The following is a 23,406-nucleotide window of genomic DNA, read 5'->3' as shown; positions in this document are numbered from 1 at the left end:
CCCCCCCCCCCCCTTTCTCCAGGGGCGTCTAGAGGGGTGGCATGGGGTGACACCGGCCCCCCTCAAAATATGCCTCAGGCACAGCAGCAATACATTCAAGGTTTCTTCAAGAAGAAGAAGATGCAGTACAGTGCAGGTCAGAGCCAATCCACTAGGCAGCAAATTAGCAGCCCTGAACCTGGCAGCACAGGTCAGAGCCAGCCAGAGAGGGCCAGTGAGGACTACACCCGCAGCCATCTATCTGCAGAAGATAAACACACACACACACAGAGACAGAGAGAGAGAGTCTGTTTGGACAATAAAAGAAGTTGAGAACAATTATTGTCTGTTCAATGGTTTTTATTTATAAAAAGAGAGATGCGTTGTCCCGGCACTTGTGCAGTGCCATTTTTATGTCATCCCACTTGTGTTGGGGCACATGACCTTTGCCATGGGTCCCCCCTATGCCAAACCATTCAAAAAAATCCTAGAATCGCCCCTGCCCTTCTCCCACAACAGCTTATACTGTTTCAGCTATTAAAATAGTTCAGATTTGTATGTAATGTCAAAGTGATTATATTTCGTTTAGTTTTTTATTAAGTTAATTTAGAAAAACGTTTGGAGCACTTTTTTTTTATTAAATGTAAGTTTTTGTTTTTTAAAGTAACGACCCAGCGGCCAGCGGCAGACAGTTAGTTGATCATAGCCTATGTTTGATCAATTTAGCCTTCTCAAATCATCACGACTTGCCTATAAAATCTATAGATATGAAACAGTTCAAGCATATCACAATGTTAGTTTAACCTATATAAATGTGCGCTATTAGACGCATATCTAATCGTTTGTGCGAGAGCTATAAGCGCGCTTTACAGGACATGGAGGCGCCGGCTCATAAAGGTAAGAGTTTATTTTGCTCATAAAGGTAAGAGTAATACATCACTCTGAACTGTAAAGGGTCTACTTTTATTTGTGTGCACTCACAGTCAGGGCCTGATTTACGTATAGGCATTCTATGCTTGCTCGTCCGGGGGGCCCAAACACAACGAAGAGATATATAATATTTTTGTTATACTATGGGATATCTACAACAGTAAAAGAAACAAAAAACCCAGAAGACACTGAGCAAATAAATATAACAAACTATAGGGTAAAAATGACCAACTATTTCCATGTCTTCAACCTTTTTTATGTACGGAAACCACGCTTTCTTTCTCTCTCACAGACGCACACACAGTAACCAACAGACACGCACTCGCGAACACACGTGGAGACGCGAACCGAAACTTGTTGTCATAGCTGCGGCTGCCCGCAAATTTATCAATAAAATAGTTTTGCATTTCTCAGTAGCGAGGTTCTTGAAGCAGTTCAACTTAAAGATTCACTATCAGTAGACGCTGCTGCTGAATACTGCTGAGAGACGCACAGATGCAAGTATTCACACGCACTTAATCTCTCTCTCCCTCTCTCTAATAACTGCGTTAGACTGCATTAATAACTGCGTTAGCCTGCATATCAATGGCTCAAGCCTCTGTTATTAGCTCTAAAATGACATTTTGGAATTTGCAATGGAAGGTTTAGGATGAGGTGCGAGATTTCAACACACACGAGATTTCAGGACAGAAACATGTCAAATGTCTTGAAACAAATCATCTGAACAATTGATGTGTGATTGTGACTCCAGGCCGTTAAAATTATTAAGAGAAATAATGCACTCCCGAAGTGGTTATGTTGCCACGTCACCGCGCCTATTAATGGAATGGTCTTTCTCAGTTCTCAAACAAATTAAGAACTACATTCTATTTTTATTGACTGAATGCAAGCGCTTATTGCGATAGAAAACACTGTAACGGTTTCCACTGATTAAGAAATATTTTTGTTTGCTTGGGTGGTAATATTAGGCCTATTATATTAATAGGGAAGGGGGGCCCAAAAATTTGTTTTGCCTATGTTACGAAAAGAGGTAAATCCGGCCCTGATCTAGGGGTGGCCAATGTCGGTCCTGGGGCCGCATTTATAAAATGTTGTGTATAAACTGTCCTAAATTTGTTCTAAGATCATTTCTAAAAAGTGCGATTCAGAGAAAACGAACGTGCACACAAAAACACATGCGTACGCCTCTCTTCCAGATGTGACGTTTATAAATCGCAAATGATCTTGAAATTGTGCGCAGGTGACTGGTGTCAGATCTCCGCCTTGTAAACGCCCCCTAATTAATATCATTACCATATAAAAGAGCACACGACAATTTCCAAATTTCTATGCTTGAGAATGACGAGCACAAAGAAAAAAAAAACTTTACGAAGTCTGAAATTGAGGTCCTGCTGGCGGAGGTAGAGGTTTGTGTGGGGACGCTTTTTATTTAATAATGTGTAATTATTCTGTGGACAAACATTGTGTGTGTGGTTATATTTTTTCTATTTACTATTATCAAAATTACTACTTCTAGAAACAACAGAAATAATAATAATAACAACAATAATAATAGTAGTAGTAGTAGTAATTATAAAACAATTAGGTTTCCAAAAGTAAGAATAAACTACAAATTCAAGTAAAATTTTCAGTCATCTTATAAAAAGTAAGCCATCCTATATTAAAATCACTTGCTATGACAACTAATAAAAAGTTTAGTATCACGAAATTCTTGCAAAACTTTATAAAACATTATTGAAAGACAAATTGGACGTTTCATATCATAATAAAATAAATGATTACACGATTATGGTCTCCGGTCTGAAAAAACCTGTATGTGATTTGCCATTTATTTATATTTACACAGTTTACTAATACTGCTCAATTATATATATATAATTATATAAAATATAAAGTGTATTTTATACAAATATAACTGATGTAAATGACAAAAACAAAGTTTAAAGCTGATGTCTCTATTCATTTTCACAGAAGCAAAGCAGCAGATGTTATAAATAAAAACAGTTAACAATGTTATTGAATAGAATATTTTGAAACCGTCATTGCATGACATCTTATAGGCTACATAGACAAAACAGTCAGAGATGCGTTTATGCATTTTTTTTTCTATTTTACGCATTAGTAGTAAATCAAGACTTCGCAAGTTCTCTTATAAAAAAAACAAAATGGAATAAACTGTGTAGGCCTACAGAAAGCGAGTAAAGAACTCTCAACATTAGGCTACTAAAAAGGTCAGTTTAATCTTGCAAAAACTCCCGTTAATAAAAAATCTGACTACACTGCACAATTAATCTCTTACACTGCATCTTTGTTGTTTATGATGAATTCGGTGGTTGCATGTATATACAGGTGCATCTCAATAAATTAGAATGTCATGGAAAAGTTCATTTATTTCAGTAATTCAACTCAAATTGTGAAACTCGTGTATTAAATAAATTCAATGCACACAGACTGAAGTAGTTTAAGTCTTTGGTTCTTTTAATTGTGATGATTTTGGCTCACATTTAACAAAAACCCACCAATTCACTATCTCAACAAATTAGAATACTTAAGACCAATAAAAAAAAACATTTTTAGTGAATTGTTGGCCTTCTGAAAAGTATGTTAATTTACTGTACATGTACTCAATACTTGGTAGGGGCTCCTTTTGCTTTAATTACTGCCTGAATTCGGCGTGGCATGGAGGTGATCAGTTTGTGGCACTGCTGATGTGGTATGGAAGCCCATGTTTCTTTGACAGTTGCCTTCAGCTCATCTACATTTTTTGGTCTCTTGTTTCTCATTTTCCTCTTGACAATAACCCATAGATTCTCTATGGGGTTCAGGTCTGGTGAGTTTGCTAGCCAGTCAAGCACACCAACACCATGGTCAATTAACCAACTTTTGGTGCTTTTGGCAGTGTGGGGAGCAGAAGACCACCACGGCAGAGCAGAAGACAACCAGAGCCAAACAGAAGACCACCACAGTGGAGCAGACGGAGCAGAAGACCACCACGGCAGAGCAGAATACCACCAGAGCAGGACAGAAGATCTCCAGGGCAGAGCAGAAGACCACCAGGGTGGAGCAGATGGAACACTGGCCCACCAGAGCACATCGGCAGACCACCACGGCGGACCAGAATGATCAGGAACCCATGGCAGGGACTGAGACCTAGGGAAAGCAGAAACAGACAACACGGACAGAGTATTCACGGCCTCCAGGGTTGGAACGGGAAATACAGTAGATTTATTTACAATGGCCTTGGGAATTACTGATTAGACAGACAGTGCAATATTAAAAGCATTGGCTGGAAGAGGACTGGCAGATAGCTCAAAATCAAGGGAATTGACCGAGGCTGAAGCAGACAGCTCAGTGACAGAAATTGGCAAGATAGGCAGTTCAAAATCAGACTCATTGACTGAAACTGGACAAGACATTTCATAAACAGGCTCACTGACTGAAACTTGCAAGGCAGACGGTTCAACAGACACATTTGGGGAAAAAGAACAAGCAGACAGTTCATGAATGGTCTCTATGGCAGTGACAGGGTTAACGGGACATACCTGGAGTGCATTTATATTTTCTGGGCTCATGACTGGACTAATGGGGCAGATAACAGGTTCCTTGATTGGTACTGGACAAACAAATAGCTCAGACTCAAACTCATTGACTGAAACTGGATAGACAGACTGTTCAAACTCATTGACTGTAATAAGACAGACAGAAAGATCATCAGACATATTACTCAAAATAGAGCAGACAGATAGATCAAAGTCAATAGAATTGAACTAGATGGGCTGACACTTCACACTCAGACTCATTAATTAAAACTTGACAAACAGGTAGTTCACTTGTGGTCTCTCTGACAATGACAGGGTTAACATCACAAACAGAAAGTTTATTTATGGCTTTCGTAGCCGTTGCGGCATGGTTGAGAGTTCCCGAACTACCCTTATGGCTGCTACAGAACAGTCAGGAGGTTCACAGACAGCAGGTGTGACAGAGAAGGCTGAGAGTTCAGAGACAGCTTCTTCGGCTGGGTACAAGACAAAAGTTCATAAGCGACCTCCATAGCCGTGACTGGACAGGCAGAGAGTTCACAGATGGCCTCCATAGCCATGACTGGACAGGCAGAGAGATCACAGACAGCCTCCATAGTCACGACAGCACAGGCAGAGAGTTCAAAGATGGCCTCCATAGCCACGACAGGACAGGCAGAGAGCTGATGAGTGAATACCACTGACACCTCTGGAGGTTCTGCAGCAGATGCCGCCACCTCTGGAGGTTCTACAGTAGTATCATCAGGAAACAGGGAGAGTTCATTTACATTCTCCTTAGGAAAAGTACAGAGTTCAGCAATGGTTCCGTTGACCGTGACATTACATGCTGAGAGTGCATTGCTGGGTGCAACCACCGTGCAAGGAGCTGAAGCGAGCGCTGCCGCCTCGGGAGGTTCTGCAGCATCAGGCGCCACCTCTGGAGACATCATAGTGGGTGCCGCTGTTTCTATAGTTTCAGTGGTGGTGTATGCAGCCCAAATACACCATAAGGCGATCCCCATTGTGGGAAGCGCTACAGACAGGGGAATCAGTTCAAAAACAAGAAGGCTTAAGAGCACTGGTTTAGGGATACCAGCTGCACGTGCTGCCACCAGTGGTGGATCCTCCATACTGGATGCCAGTCTGGGATACTGAAGAACTGACCTCGAAGATCTGGATGCAACAGACAGGAAGTGTCAGGACTCTGGACAACAGACGAGAAGTGGACGATCAGCTGCGACGTGACGAGACTCTGGACCATCAGCTGCGAAGTGACGAGACTCTGGACGATCAGCTGTGACGTGACGAGACTGGATGATCAGCTGTGACGTGACAAGACTCTGGACGATCAGCTGTGACGTGACGAGACTGGATGATCAGCTGTGAAGTGACGAGACTCTGGACCATCAGCTGTGACGTGACGAGACTGGATGATCAGCTGTGACGTGACAAGACTCTGGACTATCAGCTGTGACGTGACGAGACTCATGAAGATCAGCGGTGACTTGACTTGACTCAGGGATAGCAGCAGTAATATGACAGAGTGTTGTTGTGGCTGCCACTTTGCGAACGGGCTCAGCTGTCGCCGTCATTATGTGAGCGTGGTCCGGTGCAGCTGCCATTTCACGAGCGGGTTGAATGATGATGCAATGGATTATGGGAAATGTAGTCCGGGGTGACATGCAACAGTTTGTGTAGTGTGAGAGTCAATGTAATTGGAAGGCAACATCAGGTGGCGAGCAGACGGAAAACCATGGACCGGATTCGTGACAAAATTATATTTTATTATATGATATGATTAATATCATGTTTTTAAACATGATGGTTTCATTCTAAACATGGTGATTATCTCTAATATAGACACCCAACATAATATATGATATTTACCATCTGAATCTAACCATGTCATGTCATCAAATGCAAAAGTCAGCCATCTATTAATTATCATGTTAATTACTGTGCGCCTTTAGCCCCAAAAGCAGGGGCACTTTTTACCCCAAATACCATACTTTTACATATTCTTTCGTTATTTTCGTTGCTTTAATTATCTTAAACAAAACTGAAAATCATAAAGACCTTTGTCTCAAAATATATGCATTAATTTTAGCGATTCTCATTTGCTACTTAAATCTTCAACATTTAAAAAAACATAAAATATTAGATCAAGTAAACTCAGAATCAACTTTGCGCTGCTGTGCGTGGTAGCGTCAAGGATCAGACAAAAATACACGTGCATCTTGAAAAGCGAATGTTTTGGAAAGTGCTACGCCACGTTTTTGTGCCATCTAGTGGTTGAGATGAAAACGATATCAAAGGCGCCTTTTACCCAGGGGCGCTTTTAGCCCCGTTGTTCCCTATATTATCTCATGTATTTCTAAAATCAGGGCTTAAAAATTTATTTGTTTTAAGTAAAAACGATCTTTTCGTTACATTTCCCGAATTACAGGTTAGAACGAAATAAAACATTTCTTCATGAATTAAAGGCACTGCAATTTCCATTTGACATAAAACTATTATACATATATATATATATATATATATATATATGCTATAGATTAATTTTATTTTGTCATATTCGTTATTAATGAAAATTTTGTTTTATAGAAAAGCAATATACGATCATTACGGATACCCTAGCTAATGGTGAAAATTCATTAGCCTAGCCTATTTGTTATTAAATTTATTTAAAATTCTTCATAATACATTTTAAGAAGTTAAAAGTTAAGAAAGAATGAAATTAGCCTGTCCAGACTTTTATTAGACTGCAGATCTGAAAAAATAATTCTTGATAATCTTTCAAATGAGAGAGATCACTGACATAATTTAGGCTATAGGCTACTTTCTTCGACTGCAGAGAAAAACGAAACCATTTAATTTGCAGTGTTAACTTATGAATTAAATGAAAAACAAGAAATAAATCACAAGAACAGTTTTTTTTCTTGTAATCAAGAAAAAAATATTTGACAAAATTTCCAAATGAATGTTAAATGATATTTGACAGTGAACGCATCTCCACTGCATAGCCGCATACAATCGTTGGTGTCCGTCGCAAATATTAAACGTTTTAGGCTACAATACATGGCGCGTGTTTCACTAGCTCCATTCCCATGGGCACCTTTTGTTTGATCTAATTAATCTGTATCTAAAGTCATGTCTACACCAAGAGAACCCATTATAATCAGTTGATGCGGTGACCACACGGGAAGTGGCACGAAGTGACAAATCTTCTACAGTAACTGATGCCTCCTATCCCGAATCTTTGAAACATGCGTTGTATGCATTGAAAGTGAAACCTAAAAAAACAGTGCGCATAAGAAAGCGATTGCACGCTTTCGAGAGCTTCAGCAAATCCACGCAATCACAGATTGCACGCTTCCCAGTCGAAACAACCCCCCAAGTGAAATTGATAACCCGTGATATAAGATTTTGGCCATATTGCCCATCTAAATCATTCATCCCACACTATCAATAGGCGTGTCATGTAGGCTACACTTCTTGTACTTCGTTTGGGCACCATAAGGTGTCACTGTGGCCTCAAAGTTTATCCCTCGCCTACTCTGGCTCGATTGCTATTCCTGAGGTAAAACACGCCCTCCTCATTACCCTACGGACAAAGAAATGTAGAAATAAACAAATGTGAAAATAAAGAAATAAATAAATGTGGAAAGAAATATGTAAATAAATACATAAATGTGAAAAAAAATAAATGCATAAAAAAAAAAAAAAAATGTGGGGGAAAAAATTTAAATAAATAAGGAAATACAATTATAAATAATTCTTTGTTTTTGCTTTTTTACTTTTCTTTGCATATTTATGTATATATTTATATTTGCTTTTTTAAAATTTCTTTGTTTCTAATTATGGCAGATATGGCATTCCATATTGCTCCAGCACTGTTAGGGCCTCACAAATGTGGTAGTGCTAACAGAGATGAAAGAATGAAATTAGCCTGTCCAGACTTTTATTAGACTGCAGATCTGAAAAAATTATTCTTGATAATCTTTCAAATGAGAGAGATCACTGACATAATTTAGGCTATAGGCTACTTTCTTCGACTGCAGAGAAAAACGAAACCATTTAATTTGCAGTGTTAACTTATGAATTAAATGAAAAACAAGAAATAAATCACAAGAACAGTTTTTTTTCTTGTAATCAAGAAAAAAATATTTGACAAAATTTCCAAATGAATGTTAAATGATATTTGACAGTGAACGCATCTCCACTGCATAGCCGCATACAATCGTTGGTGTCCGTCGCAAATATTAAACGTTTTAGGCTACAATACATGGCGCGTGTTTCACTAGCTCCATTCCCATGGGCACCTTTTGTTTGATCTAATTAATCTGTATCTAAAGTCATGTCTACACCAAGAGAACCCATTATAATCAGTTGATGCGGTGACCACACGGGAAGTGGCACGAAGCGACAAATCTTCTACAGTAACTGATGCCTCCTATCCCGAATCTTTGAAACATGCGTTGTATGCATTGAAAGTGAAACCTAAAAAAACAGTGCGCATAAGAAAGCGATTGCACGCTTTCGAGAGCTTCAGCAAATCCACGCAATCACAGATTGCACGCTTCCCAGTCGAAACAACCCCCCAAGTGAAATTGATAACCCGTGATATAAGATTTTGGCCATATTGCCCATCTAAATCATTCATCCCACACTATCAATAGGCGTGTCATGTAGGCTACACTTCTTGTACTTCGTTTGGGCACCATAAGGTGTCACTGTGGCCTCAAAGTTTATCCCTCGCCTACTCTGGCTCGATTGCTATTCCTGAGGTAAAACACGCCCTCCTCATTACCCTACGGACAAAGAAATGTAGAAATAAACAAATGTGAAAATAAAGAAATATATAAATGTGGAAAGAAATATGTAAATAAATACATAAATGTGAAAAAAAATAAATGCATAAATAAAAAAATAAATAAATGTAGGAAAAAAAATTAAAATAAATAAGGAAATACAATTATAAATAATTCTTTGTTTTTGCTTTTTTACTTTTCTTTGCATATTTATGTATATATTTATATTTGCTTTTTTAAAATTTCTTTGTTTCTAATTATGGCAGATATGGCATTCCATATTGCTCCAGCACTGTTAGGGCCTCACAAATGTGGTAGTGCTAACAGAGACACTGCGGCTGAAGATCAGACAAAATATCAACATCAATCTGGTAAACATCAAGAGCAGGAAGAATAACCGCTTCCAATATCCATGCTGTTGTATCATGCACTTTGTCCCATGACTGACAGCAAAGTTTTCTCACTCTTCTATTTTTGGGTCTTCTCACATTTATTGCTATTCCTGAGGTAAAACACGCCCTCCTCATTACCCTACGGACAAAGAAATGTAGAAATAAACAAATGTGAAAATAAAGAAATAAATAAATGTGGAAAGAAATATGTAAATAAATACATAAATGTGAAAAAAAATAAATGCATAAAAAAAAAAAAAAAATGTGGGGGAAAAAATTTAAATAAATAAGGAAATACAATTATAAATAATTCTTTGTTTTTGCTTTTTTACTTTTCTTTGCATATTTATGTATATATTTATATTTGCTTTTTTAAAATTTCTTTGTTTCTAATTATGGCAGATATGGCATTCCATATTGCTCCAGCACTGTTAGGGCCTCACAAATGTGGTAGTGCTAACAGAGATACTGCGGCTGAAGATCAGACAAAATATCAACATCAATCTGGTAAACATCAAGAGCAGGAAGAATAACCGCTTCCAATATCCATGCTGTTGTATCATGCACTTTGTCCCATGACTGACAGCAAAGTTTTCTCGCTCTTCTATTTTTGGGTCTTCTCACATTTTAATGTTCATCCATCTATATTAATGTATAGTTTACCTGAAAACTCACATTTTCTACACCAATTTTTTTGGAAAGATCTACAAAACTAAGGTGTGAATGACCTGCATTAAAATTGGGAACAAAGTCCTTTTCCGTTTCATTCTGAACTGTAGTTTTAAATATGTCATGTGCATCCAATGTCGCATCTTGAGACATAGCTGTAGAGTGATCATATTTTAATTGGTTTCACATTCATTCAGGTGGGAGCCTCATATATTCATTTAGCAGTTCCAGACTTGTGCCCTTTAGTTATTTTTCTTTAGAAGTAAAAAACATTCATTACATAAAATATATAAAAAAATGTTACAAAAGGCACAGCAAGACACACTGTCAGATTTCATTAAATTGATGTATAAAAACTGTAAATAGTAAAACAACAACAAAAGACTTTGATACATACAGTACAATAAAGTAACTATTGCATGATGAAGTTAAGGTAAAATGATAACAGCAAATATTCAAAATATATATATTCATAGAAATTAGTTTTCTTTAGTTAATACCACATTTTTAGGATCACCACATTCTAATCATCTTATGAAAATATAGGGCATTTCAGAAAGTTGTAACAAAATCAGAAAGAAAGACATACAGAAACAGTTCGCTTACAAATAATTATACTGATCAAGCAGAGCTTAACTGTCATACAGACACTACATAGGAACTGTTCTATATGTTATAGTGATCTAATCGGTCCAAGCATAAGGATCTGGTTGGAATCAGAGGTAGTGCTGAGTATTTATCATGAGTTTATCATTATCGCCAAAAGTTTCAGCTGTGTGCTACATGCTTGTGTGTTTAGAGTTTGCTTCGTTGAAGGTAGAAAAGTGCTCTTGGGTCAAACTGGATTCCAAATCTGGACTGGCAAGTGGCTTCTGTGGTGCTTTAAACAGAACAGAGAAAAAACATAGTATGTAAGTGCAGAGATAGAAAGACAGATATGTAAAGACATTAGACATACATTGTTTACATACATTAGTATATTCTATTAGTACCCCGAATACAGCCATACTCTGAAAAAAAAACAAAAAACATATATACCAAGCCAAATACAAGTATTTCAACTTGGCCTTCAGGCTTTTTTTCTTTTTTTTGTGCAATTTTCACAAGTGAGTTATACATTCTCAAAACTCTTAGTACTAATCTCACATCAGACAACCAAAAATGCACTTTTACAAACATTTCAGCATGTTTTCAGTACAAAACACAAAATCACAAAGTATCCTTTTCACAAAACAAAATGTTTAATCTAGGTAAACATTTCATTCACAATAACTGCCTTTCATACTGGTATTACTGACAATGTTTTCATTTGCCTCTCTTCTTGTTCAGTTTAATACATTTTAATCCAATTGATCTTAATGGTTAATCAGTGAATCATTTGTTAAATCTATAAATTTCTATAGATATACAGTGGAGATCAAAATTAGAGAACAACCTATAATTTCCTAAATGTCAAGGTCACTGCTTAGTCCTATTTGAAGTTATCCTAACATGAGTAGAAGCCCAGGTTTTTAAGCATTTTTTCATAAATTATTTGTATTCTGGAGCAAACACTAAAAAACTTAAATGAAATATTTGTAAAAGAACCGATAAAAATTAGAGAACACTTACAGATACCTCCAAGTTATTAGTGTTAATCTGGCACCTGGTGCTAATTCCCTTAATTATATGACAAACCCTATTTAACTGGCAGCATTCCTCCAATTTTCACTGATATTGCAAGATGGCTGGCCGCTCTAAGGTGACTGAAATCCTGTGACAGGAGGTTCTCCAGAGGAAGGCCAAAGGGATGACCCTTTCAGCCATTGCAAGAGAAGCTGGTCATTCCCAATTTGTGATTTCTCAAATATTGCAGGTTTACAATGACACTAATTCACTCAAGTCCCCCCCAAAAAGGCTGGTCATCCACTTAATGGTGAACTATTATGCAAAAATCACTTTTATAAGGTGCTTGAACATTATCCACCCACTCCTTTTTTTATAATCCCAATAAATCCTAAAGTCTCTCTAAACGAGCGGTCCGCCATTACTGTTGTCTTGCTGTAGCTGCTGGAGATACAATGTCAGCGCCAAAGAGGCATTACAAGTGTCATGTGTTGGGATGCACCATCGAACATAGGAGTCTCCATAGACCACTGAGGACACGGTGGTTAAATTTCACTTTCGAAGGAAATGTCCCGGAAAAAACTGAAAAGTCCTATATGTTTGTGCTAATCATTTTACACCGGACTGCCTTGCAAACGAGGGTCAGTTCATCACTGGAGTTGTGCAAAGATTGCTTCTGAAAGAGGGATCAATACCAATGCTTCGAGCGCGAACGTCAACTCCAGACAAAGTAAGTATCACGCGTCATATTTTGTTTTCCAAAAGAGCTTCTTGACACTTGACACAATGTTGCTAAAGCTATCATTGTCTCTGCCTGTTTTAAATGATGCCTTCACGTGCTACCAGAATGATCATAAATAGGAATGTGATAGTTCAAAATTGCATATGAAAGCAATGTGAAGTTGAGCTCATAATGTCCCTGTCTGTGTAATTCATATATGCGCATTTACTGCACAGTACAATCAGATTGCGTGAGATTGTCCTGTTTTGTTGTTGCCGGTATGCCGGAGCCCTCTTCTGAAAAGGGAGGCAGGAGCACCAGCTCATTTGCATTTAAAGGGACAAACACAAAAACTGTGCGTTTTGGCTCATACCCTATAAGTGCACATTTCAACAAGCTATAAAAAATTATCTGTGGGGTATTTTGAGCTAAAACTTCACATACACACTCTGGGGACATCAGAGACTTATTTTACATCTTGTAAAAAGGGGCATAATAGCTCACCTATAAGACAAATGCACAAGAAGACAGGACAATGCAGAGACTCTCAATGGGGAATAGGTTCAACACTGCAGCTGGAATTGCTTGCAGGTTCAGTGCTGAACAGGGTAAGGATCTGTCTCTGAATGTTTAAGAGTAGTCGGACTGAAAGGGCACTCAGCAGTGACTAAGCCTCTCATCAGCAGAAAGAATCAAACGGCTAAGCTCACCTTTGCTGAGGAGCATGTTGTGTGGAGAGAGGAAAACTGGTCCAAAGTTCACTTTACTGATGAGAGCAAGTTCAATTTATTTGGGTCTGATGGGAAACATTTTGTTCGATGTCAAACTGAGGAATGACTGAAGCCCAAATGTTTTAAGAATTCAGTGAAAGGTGAAGGAGGAAGTGTCATGATTTGGGGAATGTTTTCTGCAGCAATATATAGAGCTTATACAGCTACATGGCAAGGTGAAAATCTCTGGAAAATCCTTGGTTACACTGTAAAATCCAATAGTTTACCTTACTTAGATTTAGTTAGTTATCTTTACTTAGTTGTTATACTTACTAGGTTTTATTAAGTTACAGCTACTTTCAAGGAAAATAAAACAATTTACTTACTGTTTTGAGTGACACTTACTTAAAATATTCAAGCAGCCACAAAGGAACCAATGACATTAATAAACCAATGAGAGGCAGCAGTGCACTAATATGTTGCTAATGTGCAACATAACAGCAGAAGAAGAAAAGAAAACGAGTCTTAATAGACTTTTTCACTCATTTCCTCCATGTCTGCAATTATCTTTCACTAGTTGCATTCACTCATTTCCCAAAGTCATCTTGAATGTTGAATTCTCAATACAACTGAAATATTTGAAAGAACATCACATAAGCTAACTTCATAAATTGATGTTGATTTTCCTAAAATGTGTTTTTTTTAACTCCCCATTATAGTGATTAGCAGTCCCTTTGGTTGGGCACTTTGAACTTGGTTTACGTTACTATAATTATCTTCCTGTTAATGTAGTAATGCATTATGAAGTCAGAGTTATTTGATTTCAAAGGAAGAAAAGTAATAAATAGGTTGCTTTTAGAAAGTGACCTATCTTATAATTAAAGCATTAGTGCATTAGTGCATTAATAGTGTATGTTCATTAATCAACTTTATCAAAAACTTTTTCATAAAGACCCTTAGATGCTTTTTTTTGGGGTTATATAATTCTTAAATCGTGTGTGGTAACATGCTAAAGTCACACACAGACTTAAACATTCAGCACGTGAACCACAGTCAACCTGAAAGGGTAAAGCTACAGTCATATGTTACATGTGATATGGTATGACTGAGACATATGGTACAGTAACAACATACACTGCATTGGCAGCAAACTATTCTACAAAACACCTCATGGCCATGTCATATTTTCATCACAGCTTTTGATGACACACTGTATAGTATTACAACGTGTATGGGTTTAATGTCAATTACGCAAGTTAGGTAATGCAAGTGTATTTTCTAGTAGGGCAACTGTAGCCTGTATAACTGTGACATATTTAATTCAGCAACATTTTAAACATGCATCTTGCATTGTTTGCTGTTGAATTAATTGACTTTTAAAGGTACTAAATTGAAAGACCATACTGTTGTTTCGGTGATTAAGCCAAATGGTCCCATTACAAAGTCTTGTGTTTTGAACCAGTGCTTATGTGGAATGAAAATTTAACTAATGAAAGCATGAGATCTCTTTATAAAGAGAGAAAAAAAAAGTGTTACAAATGTGATCAGTTTGGAGTTTAAAATGTCAGAAAATGCTAAATCTAATGTATAATTTTCATGATGTATGTGAATATTAAAATCTGGTCTAAAAGTTCTATCATAATAGCTCTTTGAACAGCAACTACAAAATCTGAGAGTCTGTATACAGTAGCAAGAACAAAAGACAGCAAGAGATCTTTAATTATTTATGAGACTGCGTGCCCTTACCATATGAGAAGATGGTTCGCTTAATTCTTAATTTCCTATGACAGACACTTCAGACTGTGAGACTGCATACAATAAGTGAGAGATGCATTTATGGATTGCAAGTGAGTGTTTGTTTTTGCTTTCTAAGAGTTTCTGCTTGGCATAAATTCTCATCCATATAACTTTGAAGTCTCCAACACAAACGCGATTCACTCATTTGTGAGTGTGAGTCTTTACAGCTAAGGAGCTGTACAACCAATCAAATGGCTTATATAAACGCCTCAAAATAATTCTTGAAAGATATTAACGATATCGTTCATATTTCTGTTCATATATGTTTCCGATGCAGAGTGCAAATGCAAGCGGTTATGCATTTATCTGTGCATTAAATTATAGTGGTCACGGGGTATATGTGGTAAAGCCTATAGGTATTTGTGTAATGTATGGTGAGCTTACAAAACCATACAAAAGCATTTTTCAAAACTGTCATGAGAACGAACCAATGCTGAAACAGAAGGTTTCATGACCCTCTTTGACCATACACCAAGTCGCTTGCGCCATCAGCCCATTTCAAGGTGTTCTCTTTTTAATGAATGTAGTGTACACAGATCCAACCATGTGGCCCCTGTTGACACATCAAGCACAAGTTACATTTTCTTCAGAAAAAGTACATTGTATGAAAGCCTGCCTTGAAATGCACTGATGATTTCTACTCTACTCTTAGATAACTTCTGTTTTAACATTTAAAAAAAGTTTTTTTTTCATGATTATTTTGCTGTGTTTAGTCATTCTGAATGGAGCTGTGATGTAGCTATATGCAAGTCAAGATGGCTGGTAGAGTGGTCCTTTGGCATCTCCATTTGGTCTAGTTTGGTATCACACCTTGACTTATGCTAATTTGTGTAAAAAGCTCATACATACAGTGTGAATTATAAAAATTAAATATAGTTTTACAATTAATAACTGTTCTGAAATGTTTTTAATGTGTGCTATATGATTTGGTTATATATTTTTAAATGGAAAATTACTATAAGTCTACCTGAAAGGGTAAAGCTACAGTCATATGTTACATGTGATATGGTATGACTGAGACATATGGTACAGTAACAACATACACTGCATTGGCAGCAAACTATTCTACAAAACACCTCATGGCCATGTCATATTTTCATCACAGCTTTTGATGACACACTGTATAGTATTACAACGTGTATGGGTTTAATGTCAATTACGCAATTAGGTAATGCAAGTGTATTTTCTAGTAGGGCAACTGTAGCCTGTATAACTGTGACATATTTAATTCAGCAACATTTTAAACATGCATCTTGCATTGTTTGCTGTTGAATTAATTGACTTTTAAAGGTACTAAATTGAAAGACCATACTGTTGTTTCGGTGATTAAGCCAAATGGTCCCATTACAAAGTCTTGTGTTTTGAACCAGTGCTTATGTGGAATGAAAATTTAACTAATGAAAGCATGAGATCTCTTTATAAAGAGAGAAAAAAAAAGTGTTACAAATGTGATCAGTTTGGAGTTTAAAATGTCAGAAAATGCTAAATCTAATGTATAATTTTCATGATGTATGTGAATATTAAAATCTGGTCTAAAAGTTCTATCATAATAGCTCTTTGAACAGCAACTACAAAATCTGAGAGTCTGTATACAGTAGCAAGAACAAAAGACAGCAAGAGATCTTTAATTATTTATGAGACTGCGTGCCCTTACCATATGAGAAGATGGTTCGCTTAATTCTTAATTTCCTATGACAGACACTTCAGACTGTGAGACTGCATACAATAAGTGAGAGATGCATTTATGGATTGCAAGTGAGTGTTTGTTTTTGCTTTCTAAGAGTTTCTGCTTGGCATAAATTCTCATCCATATAACTTTGAAGTCTCCAACACAAACGCGATTCACTCATTTGTGAGTGAGTCTTTACAGCTCCTTAATACAACCAATCAAATGGCTTATATAAACGCCTCAAAATAATTCTTGAAAGATATTAACGATATCGTTCATATTTCTGTTCATATATGTTTCCGATGCAGAGTGCAAATGCAAGCGGTTATGCATTTATCTGTGCATTAAATTATAGTGGTCACGGGGTATATGTGGTAAAGCCTATAGGTATTTGTGTAATGTATGGTGAGCTTACAAAACCATACAAAAGCATTTTTCAAAACTGTCATGAGAACGAACCAATGCTGAAACAGAAGGTTTCATGACCCTCTTTGACCATACACCAAGTCGCTTGCGCCATCAGCCCATTTCAAGGTGTTCTCTTTTTAATGAATGTAGTGTACACAGATCCAACCATGTGGCCCCTGTTGACACATCAAGCACAAGTTACATTTTCTTCAGAAAAAGTGCATTGTATGAAAGCCTGCCTTGAAATGCACTGATGATTTCTACTCTACTCTTAGATAACTTCTGTTTTAACATTTAAAAAAAGTTATATATTTTTAAGACTATTTCAAGCTTTCAAGCTGCAAATCTGCACTAAAATCCTGATTTATAATCGAGGCATCGTCTGACAACATACATAGTAAAATCCTGAGTGTTAAATTAACACTGCTCGGAGCATATATGGTCCCACCCTAAAAGAGTGTTAAAGTAACACTGAAGCAGTGTTAAAGTTAATGAGATAATTATGTGATTAATTAAGTGCTGATTGATCATTAGTGATGAACACCTGCCGTTAACAAGCAGAATCACTGAAGAAAAGAGAAACACAAGAACTACTGACTTCAGCCACAGCCTTAGATGAAATCAACTGAAATAAAACACATTAAATATTTCAAGATCTCAGCAGAAGATGATTAATCAACTCCACAAACAACATCACCAGCTTCACACATTACTAACCAGTTTGACTTTTTTTTGTCATGCGTCTAAAAATTTATTTTTAAGAATGAACAGAGGTTTAGATGTTAATGTTTACTGAAAATAATACAATTGTAAGTCACCGTTGTGGAGATAAGTGTTTGCTTTAGTTGGGCTCTTGACACTTGACTTTTTAACATTAGTTTTTCTTTGGTGGCTGTATCTGTGTTTATGAAACAAATTTGTTATGACAAGAAAAACAGAGAAAATTGTTTTCTAACTTTTAAAGTTATATTGGCCTCTTTTTGATAATGATGTAGTTGTCATGTATAGCCTGATTCACTGATGTCATCAGTGGTGATGTATAATTTAGTTTGTGATTGATCACAACTGAGTTTTAATGAAATATTGTGAAAAACTTTAAAAACACTTTGTACACCAGTTTAGAACACCTGTACTGTTTAGACACACAGACATCAAGAATCAGCATATGAATCTCAACAATGGTGACGATCATCAGACAGATTCATGAAGCATTGCATTCTGGATGCACCAATCATAACTCATCCATGGCTCCCAGCATGCATTGCGACATTAATAAATTATGCCGCTGCATTGTTTTAGGATTTTCTTTTATTCTTACTATTTGCTGTTTTACTGCCTTGTTTTGTGACGTTAAAAAATAATGAAAAAATGATCAGAATACTTTGTCACCATTGCTGAGATTCACATGCTGATTCTTCATGTCTATGAGTGCCAGAATCAAAACTTTTTTTATGAACCATATTTATAAAAGTGGCTTAAAGTTTTCTCACATTGCCATCTCATATCACAGAACTGCAATAATATAGAAATCAGAATAGCAGTACAGATTTAGATAGAATGCAATCAGAGGCTTAGATGCATGAAACAATTATATCATAAGTTCCTTGCCATCACATATGAACTTTATAAACATAATTGTAACAGCCAAAGAGAAACTTATAAGAATTCAAGGGTCAAGAGATAACTAAATCAAACACTATATATGAAAAAAAAACACATCTAAACCTTAATTCTAAGAACTTCTGTTTTAGGTACTCCAGAAATAAAGTCTAACTGGTTAGTAATGCATGAAGCTGGTGATGCTGTTTGTGGAGTTGTTTAATTATCTTCTACTGAAATCTTGAGAGATTTAATGTCTTTTATTTCAGTTGCTTTCATCTAAAGCCCGGGATACACTGCACGATTTTAGCAATCCTATAAGATCATTACTTTATCACACTGTGCGACATGGATCGTTTAAACTTGGGTACGACAAGCATGTAGACTGTACGATGATGACACCTATTGAATCGTAGGCTGCGACGTGAAAATGTGTGACAATCTAAAATCATAATGTTTGACACTGTGATAATCATAGCAACAACCTGGACAAAAAAATCTAATATATCAGAATAGATCTCTGCAAGTAGGGCTGGCAATCGAGTTCGATGCTTTTTAGACACCGACCGAAATGCCTCGATACCATCGAGTATCGAAAAACGTCTCATCATTTGGTACCAAATTTCGATACCTAGGGGGTTAATCTCATCAGTGTCAGTGAGCCGATAAGCTTGCAGCACTAGGCCAGTGTGTTCGACTAGAAGAGGTGCGGCGCAGATCGATCAGTGTTTGACATCCGCGATAGTGATTTAGCTTTTTAGCTCTCGTGGTACTGAAATACACCGATCGGTCTGCACAGTCAGTCCGCGCCAAGTCGAACACACCTACTAGTTTACACCGGTTACACTCAGAGATGTGGTGCACACGTGAGGCTGTAGTGCGAATGCATCCCAGCCCCCTTAGATGTAAGGTTACATTTACACTGTTACATGTGATATGGTATGACTGAGACATATGGTACAGTAACAACATACACTGCATTGGCAGCAAACTATTCTACAAAACACCTCATGGCCATGTCATATTTTCATCACAGCTTTTGATGACACACTGTATAGTATTACAACGTGTATGGGTTTAATGTCAATTACGCAATTAGGTAATGCAAGTGTATTTTCTAGTAGGGCAACTGTAGCCTGTATAACTGTGACATATTTAATTCAGCAACATTTTAAACATGCATCTTGCATTGTTTGCTGTTGAATTAATTGACTTTTAAAGGTACTAAATTGAAAGACCATACTGTTGTTTCGGTGATTAAGCCAAATGGTCCCATTACAAAGTCTTGTGTTTTGAACCAGTGCTTATGTGGAATGAAAATTTAACTAATGAAAGCATGAGATCTCTTTATAAAGAGAGAAAAAAAAAGTGTTACAAATGTGATCAGTTTGGAGTTTAAAATGTCAGAAAATGCTAAATCTAATGTATAATTTTCATGATGTATGTGAATATTAAAATCTGGTCTAAAAGTTCTATCATAATAGCTCTTTGAACAGCAACTACAAAATCTGAGAGTCTGTATACAGTAGCAAGAACAAAAGACAGCAAGAGATCTTTAATTATTTATGAGACTGCGTGCCCTTACCATATGAGAAGATGGTTCGCTTAATTCTTAATTTCCTATGACAGACACTTCAGACTGTGAGACTGCATACAATAAGTGAGAGATGCATTTATGGATTGCAAGTGAGTGTTTGTTTTTGCTTTCTAAGAGTTTCTGCTTGGCATAAATTCTCATCCATATAACTTTGAAGTCTCCAACACAAACGCGATTCACTCATTTGTGAGTGAGTCTTTACAGCTCCTTAATACAACCAATCAAATGGCTTATATAAACGCCTCAAAATAATTCTTGAAAGATATTAACGATATCGTTCATATTTCTGTTCATATATGTTTCCGATGCAGAGTGCAAATGCAAGCGGTTATGCATTTATCTGTGCATTAAATTATAGTGGTCACGGGGTATATGTGGTAAAGCCTATAGGTATTTGTGTAATGTATGGTGAGCTTACAAAACCATACAAAAGCATTTTTCAAAACTGTCATGAGAACGAACCAATGCTGAAACAGAAGGTTTCATGACCCTCTTTGACCATACACCAAGTCGCTTGCGCCATCAGCCCATTTCAAGGTGTTCTCTTTTTAATGAATGTAGTGTACACAGATCCAACCATGTGGCCCCTGTTGACACATCAAGCACAAGTTACATTTTCTTCAGAAAAAGTACATTGTATGAAAGCCTGCCTTGAAATGCACTGATGATTTCTACTCTACTCTTAGATAACTTCTGTTTTAACATTTAAAAAAAGTTTTTTTTTCATGATTATTTTGCTGTGTTTAGTCATTCTGAATGGAGCTGTGATGTAGCTATATGCAAGTCAAGATGGCTGGTAGAGTGGTCCTTTGGCATCTCCATTTGGTCTAGTTTGGTATCACACCTTGACTTATGCTAATTTGTGTAAAAAGCTCATACATACAGTGTGAATTATAAAAATTAAATATAGTTTTACAATTAATAACTGTTCTGAAATGTTTTTAATGTGTGCTATATGATTTGGTTATATATTTTTAAGACTATTTCAAGCTTTCAAGCTGCAAATCTGCACTAAAATCCTGATTTATAATCGAGGCATCGTCTGACAACATACATAGTAAAATCCTGAGTGTTAAATTAACACTGCTCGGAGCATATATGGTCCCACCCTAAAAGAGTGTTAAAGTAACACTGAAGCAGTGTTAAAGTTAATGAGATAATTATGTGATTAATTAAGTGCTGATTGATCATTAGTGATGAACACCTGCCGTTAACAAGCAGAATCACTGAAGAAAAGAGAAACACAAGAACTACTGACTTCAGCCACAGCCTTAGATGAAATCAACTGAAATAAAACACATTAAATATTTCAAGATCTCAGCAGAAGATGATTAATCAACTCCACAAACAACATCACCAGCTTCACACATTACTAACCAGTTTGACTTTTTTTTGTCATGCGTCTAAAAATTTATTTTTAAGAATGAACAGAGGTTTAGATGTTAATGTTTACTGAAAATAATACAATTGTAAGTCACCGTTGTGGAGATAAGTGTTTGCTTTAGTTGGGCTCTTGACACTTGACTTTTTAACATTAGTTTTTCTTTGGTGGCTGTATCTGTGTTTATGAAACAAATTTGTTATGACAAGAAAAACAGAGAAAATTGTTTTCTAACTTTTAAAGTTATATTGGCCTCTTTTTGATAATGATGTAGTTGTCATGTATAGCCTGATTCACTGATGTCATCAGTGGTGATGTATAATTTAGTTTGTGATTGATCACAACTGAGTTTTAATGAAATATTGTGAAAAACTTTAAAAACACTTTGTACACCAGTTTAGAACACCTGTACTGTTTAGACACACAGACATCAAGAATCAGCATATGAATCTCAACAATGGTGACGATCATCAGACAGATTCATGAAGCATTGCATTCTGGATGCACCAATCATAACTCATCCATGGCTCCCAGCATGCATTGCGACATTAATAAATTATGCCGCTGCATTGTTTTAGGATTTTCTTTTATTCTTACTATTTGCTGTTTTACTGCCTTGTTTTGTGACGTTAAAAAATAATGAAAAAATGATCAGAATACTTTGTCACCATTGCTGAGATTCACATGCTGATTCTTCATGTCTATGAGTGCCAGAATCAAAACTTTTTTTATGAACCATATTTATAAAAGTGGCTTAAAGTTTTCTCACATTGCCATCTCATATCACAGAACTGCAGAAATCAGAAAATCAGAATAGCAGTACAGATTTAGATAGAATGCAATCAGAGGCTTAGATGCATGAAACAATTATATCATTGCCATCACGCCATCACATATGAACTTTATAAACATAATTGTAACAGCCAAAGAGAAACTTATAAGAATTCAAGGGTCAAGAGATAACTAAATCAAACACTATATATGAAAAAAAAAACACATCTAAACCTTAATTCTAAGAACTTCTGTTTTAGGTACTCCAGAAATAAAGTCTAACTGGTTAGTAATGCATGAAGCTGGTGATGCTGTTTGTGGAGTTGTTTAATTATCTTCTACTGAAATCTTGAGAGATTTAATGTCTTTTATTTCAGTTGATTTCATCTAAAGCCCGGGATACACTGCACGATTTTAGCAATCCTATAAGATCATTACTTTATCACACTGTGCGACATGGATCGTTTAAACTTGGGTACGACAAGCATGTAGACTGTACGATGATGACACCTATTGAATCGTAGGCTGCGACGTGAAAATTTGTGACAATCTAAAATCATAATTTTTGACACTGTGATAATCATAGCAACAACCTGGACAAAAAAATCTAATATATCAGAATAGATCTCTGCAAGTAGGGCTGGCAATCGAGTTCGATGCTTTTTAGACACCGACCGAAATGCCTCGATACCATCGAGTATCGAAAAACGTCTCATCATTTGGTACCAAATTTCGATACCTAGGGGGTTAATCTCATCAGTGTCAGTGAGCCGATAAGCTTGCAGCACTAGGCCAGTGTGTTCGACTAGAAGAGGTGCGGCGCAGATCGATCAGTGTTTGACATCCGCG

The 23,406-nt window shown here is 36.6% G+C and overlaps 2 protein-coding genes across 2 annotated transcripts in view; one reads left to right on the top strand and one right to left on the bottom strand.

Moving 5' to 3' along the window:
- The window catches only part of LOC107555281 (neurexin-3b-beta-like), a 49,718-nt gene extending 34,515 nt beyond the window's left edge, over positions 1–15,203 (top strand). The window contains exon 4 of the mRNA XM_016238036.1: positions 15,188–15,203. The gene's annotated coding sequence lies outside the window, so the exon portion shown is untranslated. The remainder of the gene's footprint in view (positions 1–15,187) is intronic.
- Positions 10,851–23,406, bottom strand: part of LOC107555280 (centrosomal protein of 128 kDa-like) — a 35,793-nt gene continuing 23,237 nt past the window's right edge. Inside the window, exon 12 of the mRNA XM_016238035.1 lies at positions 10,851–11,179. Coding sequence (XP_016093521.1) covers positions 11,079–11,179 — 101 coding nt within the window. The 3' untranslated portion in view covers positions 10,851–11,078. The remainder of the gene's footprint in view (positions 11,180–23,406) is intronic.

This window comes from Sinocyclocheilus grahami, unplaced genomic scaffold (assembly GCF_001515645.1).
Source record: "Sinocyclocheilus grahami isolate Dianchi unplaced genomic scaffold, SAMN03320097.WGS_v1.1 scaffold530.1, whole genome shotgun sequence".
In the NCBI taxonomy this organism is placed as follows: Eukaryota; Metazoa; Chordata; class Actinopteri; order Cypriniformes; family Cyprinidae; genus Sinocyclocheilus; species Sinocyclocheilus grahami.
The sequence above is the reverse complement of the archived record's forward strand: the minus strand, read 5'-3'. Positions and strand labels throughout refer to the sequence as shown.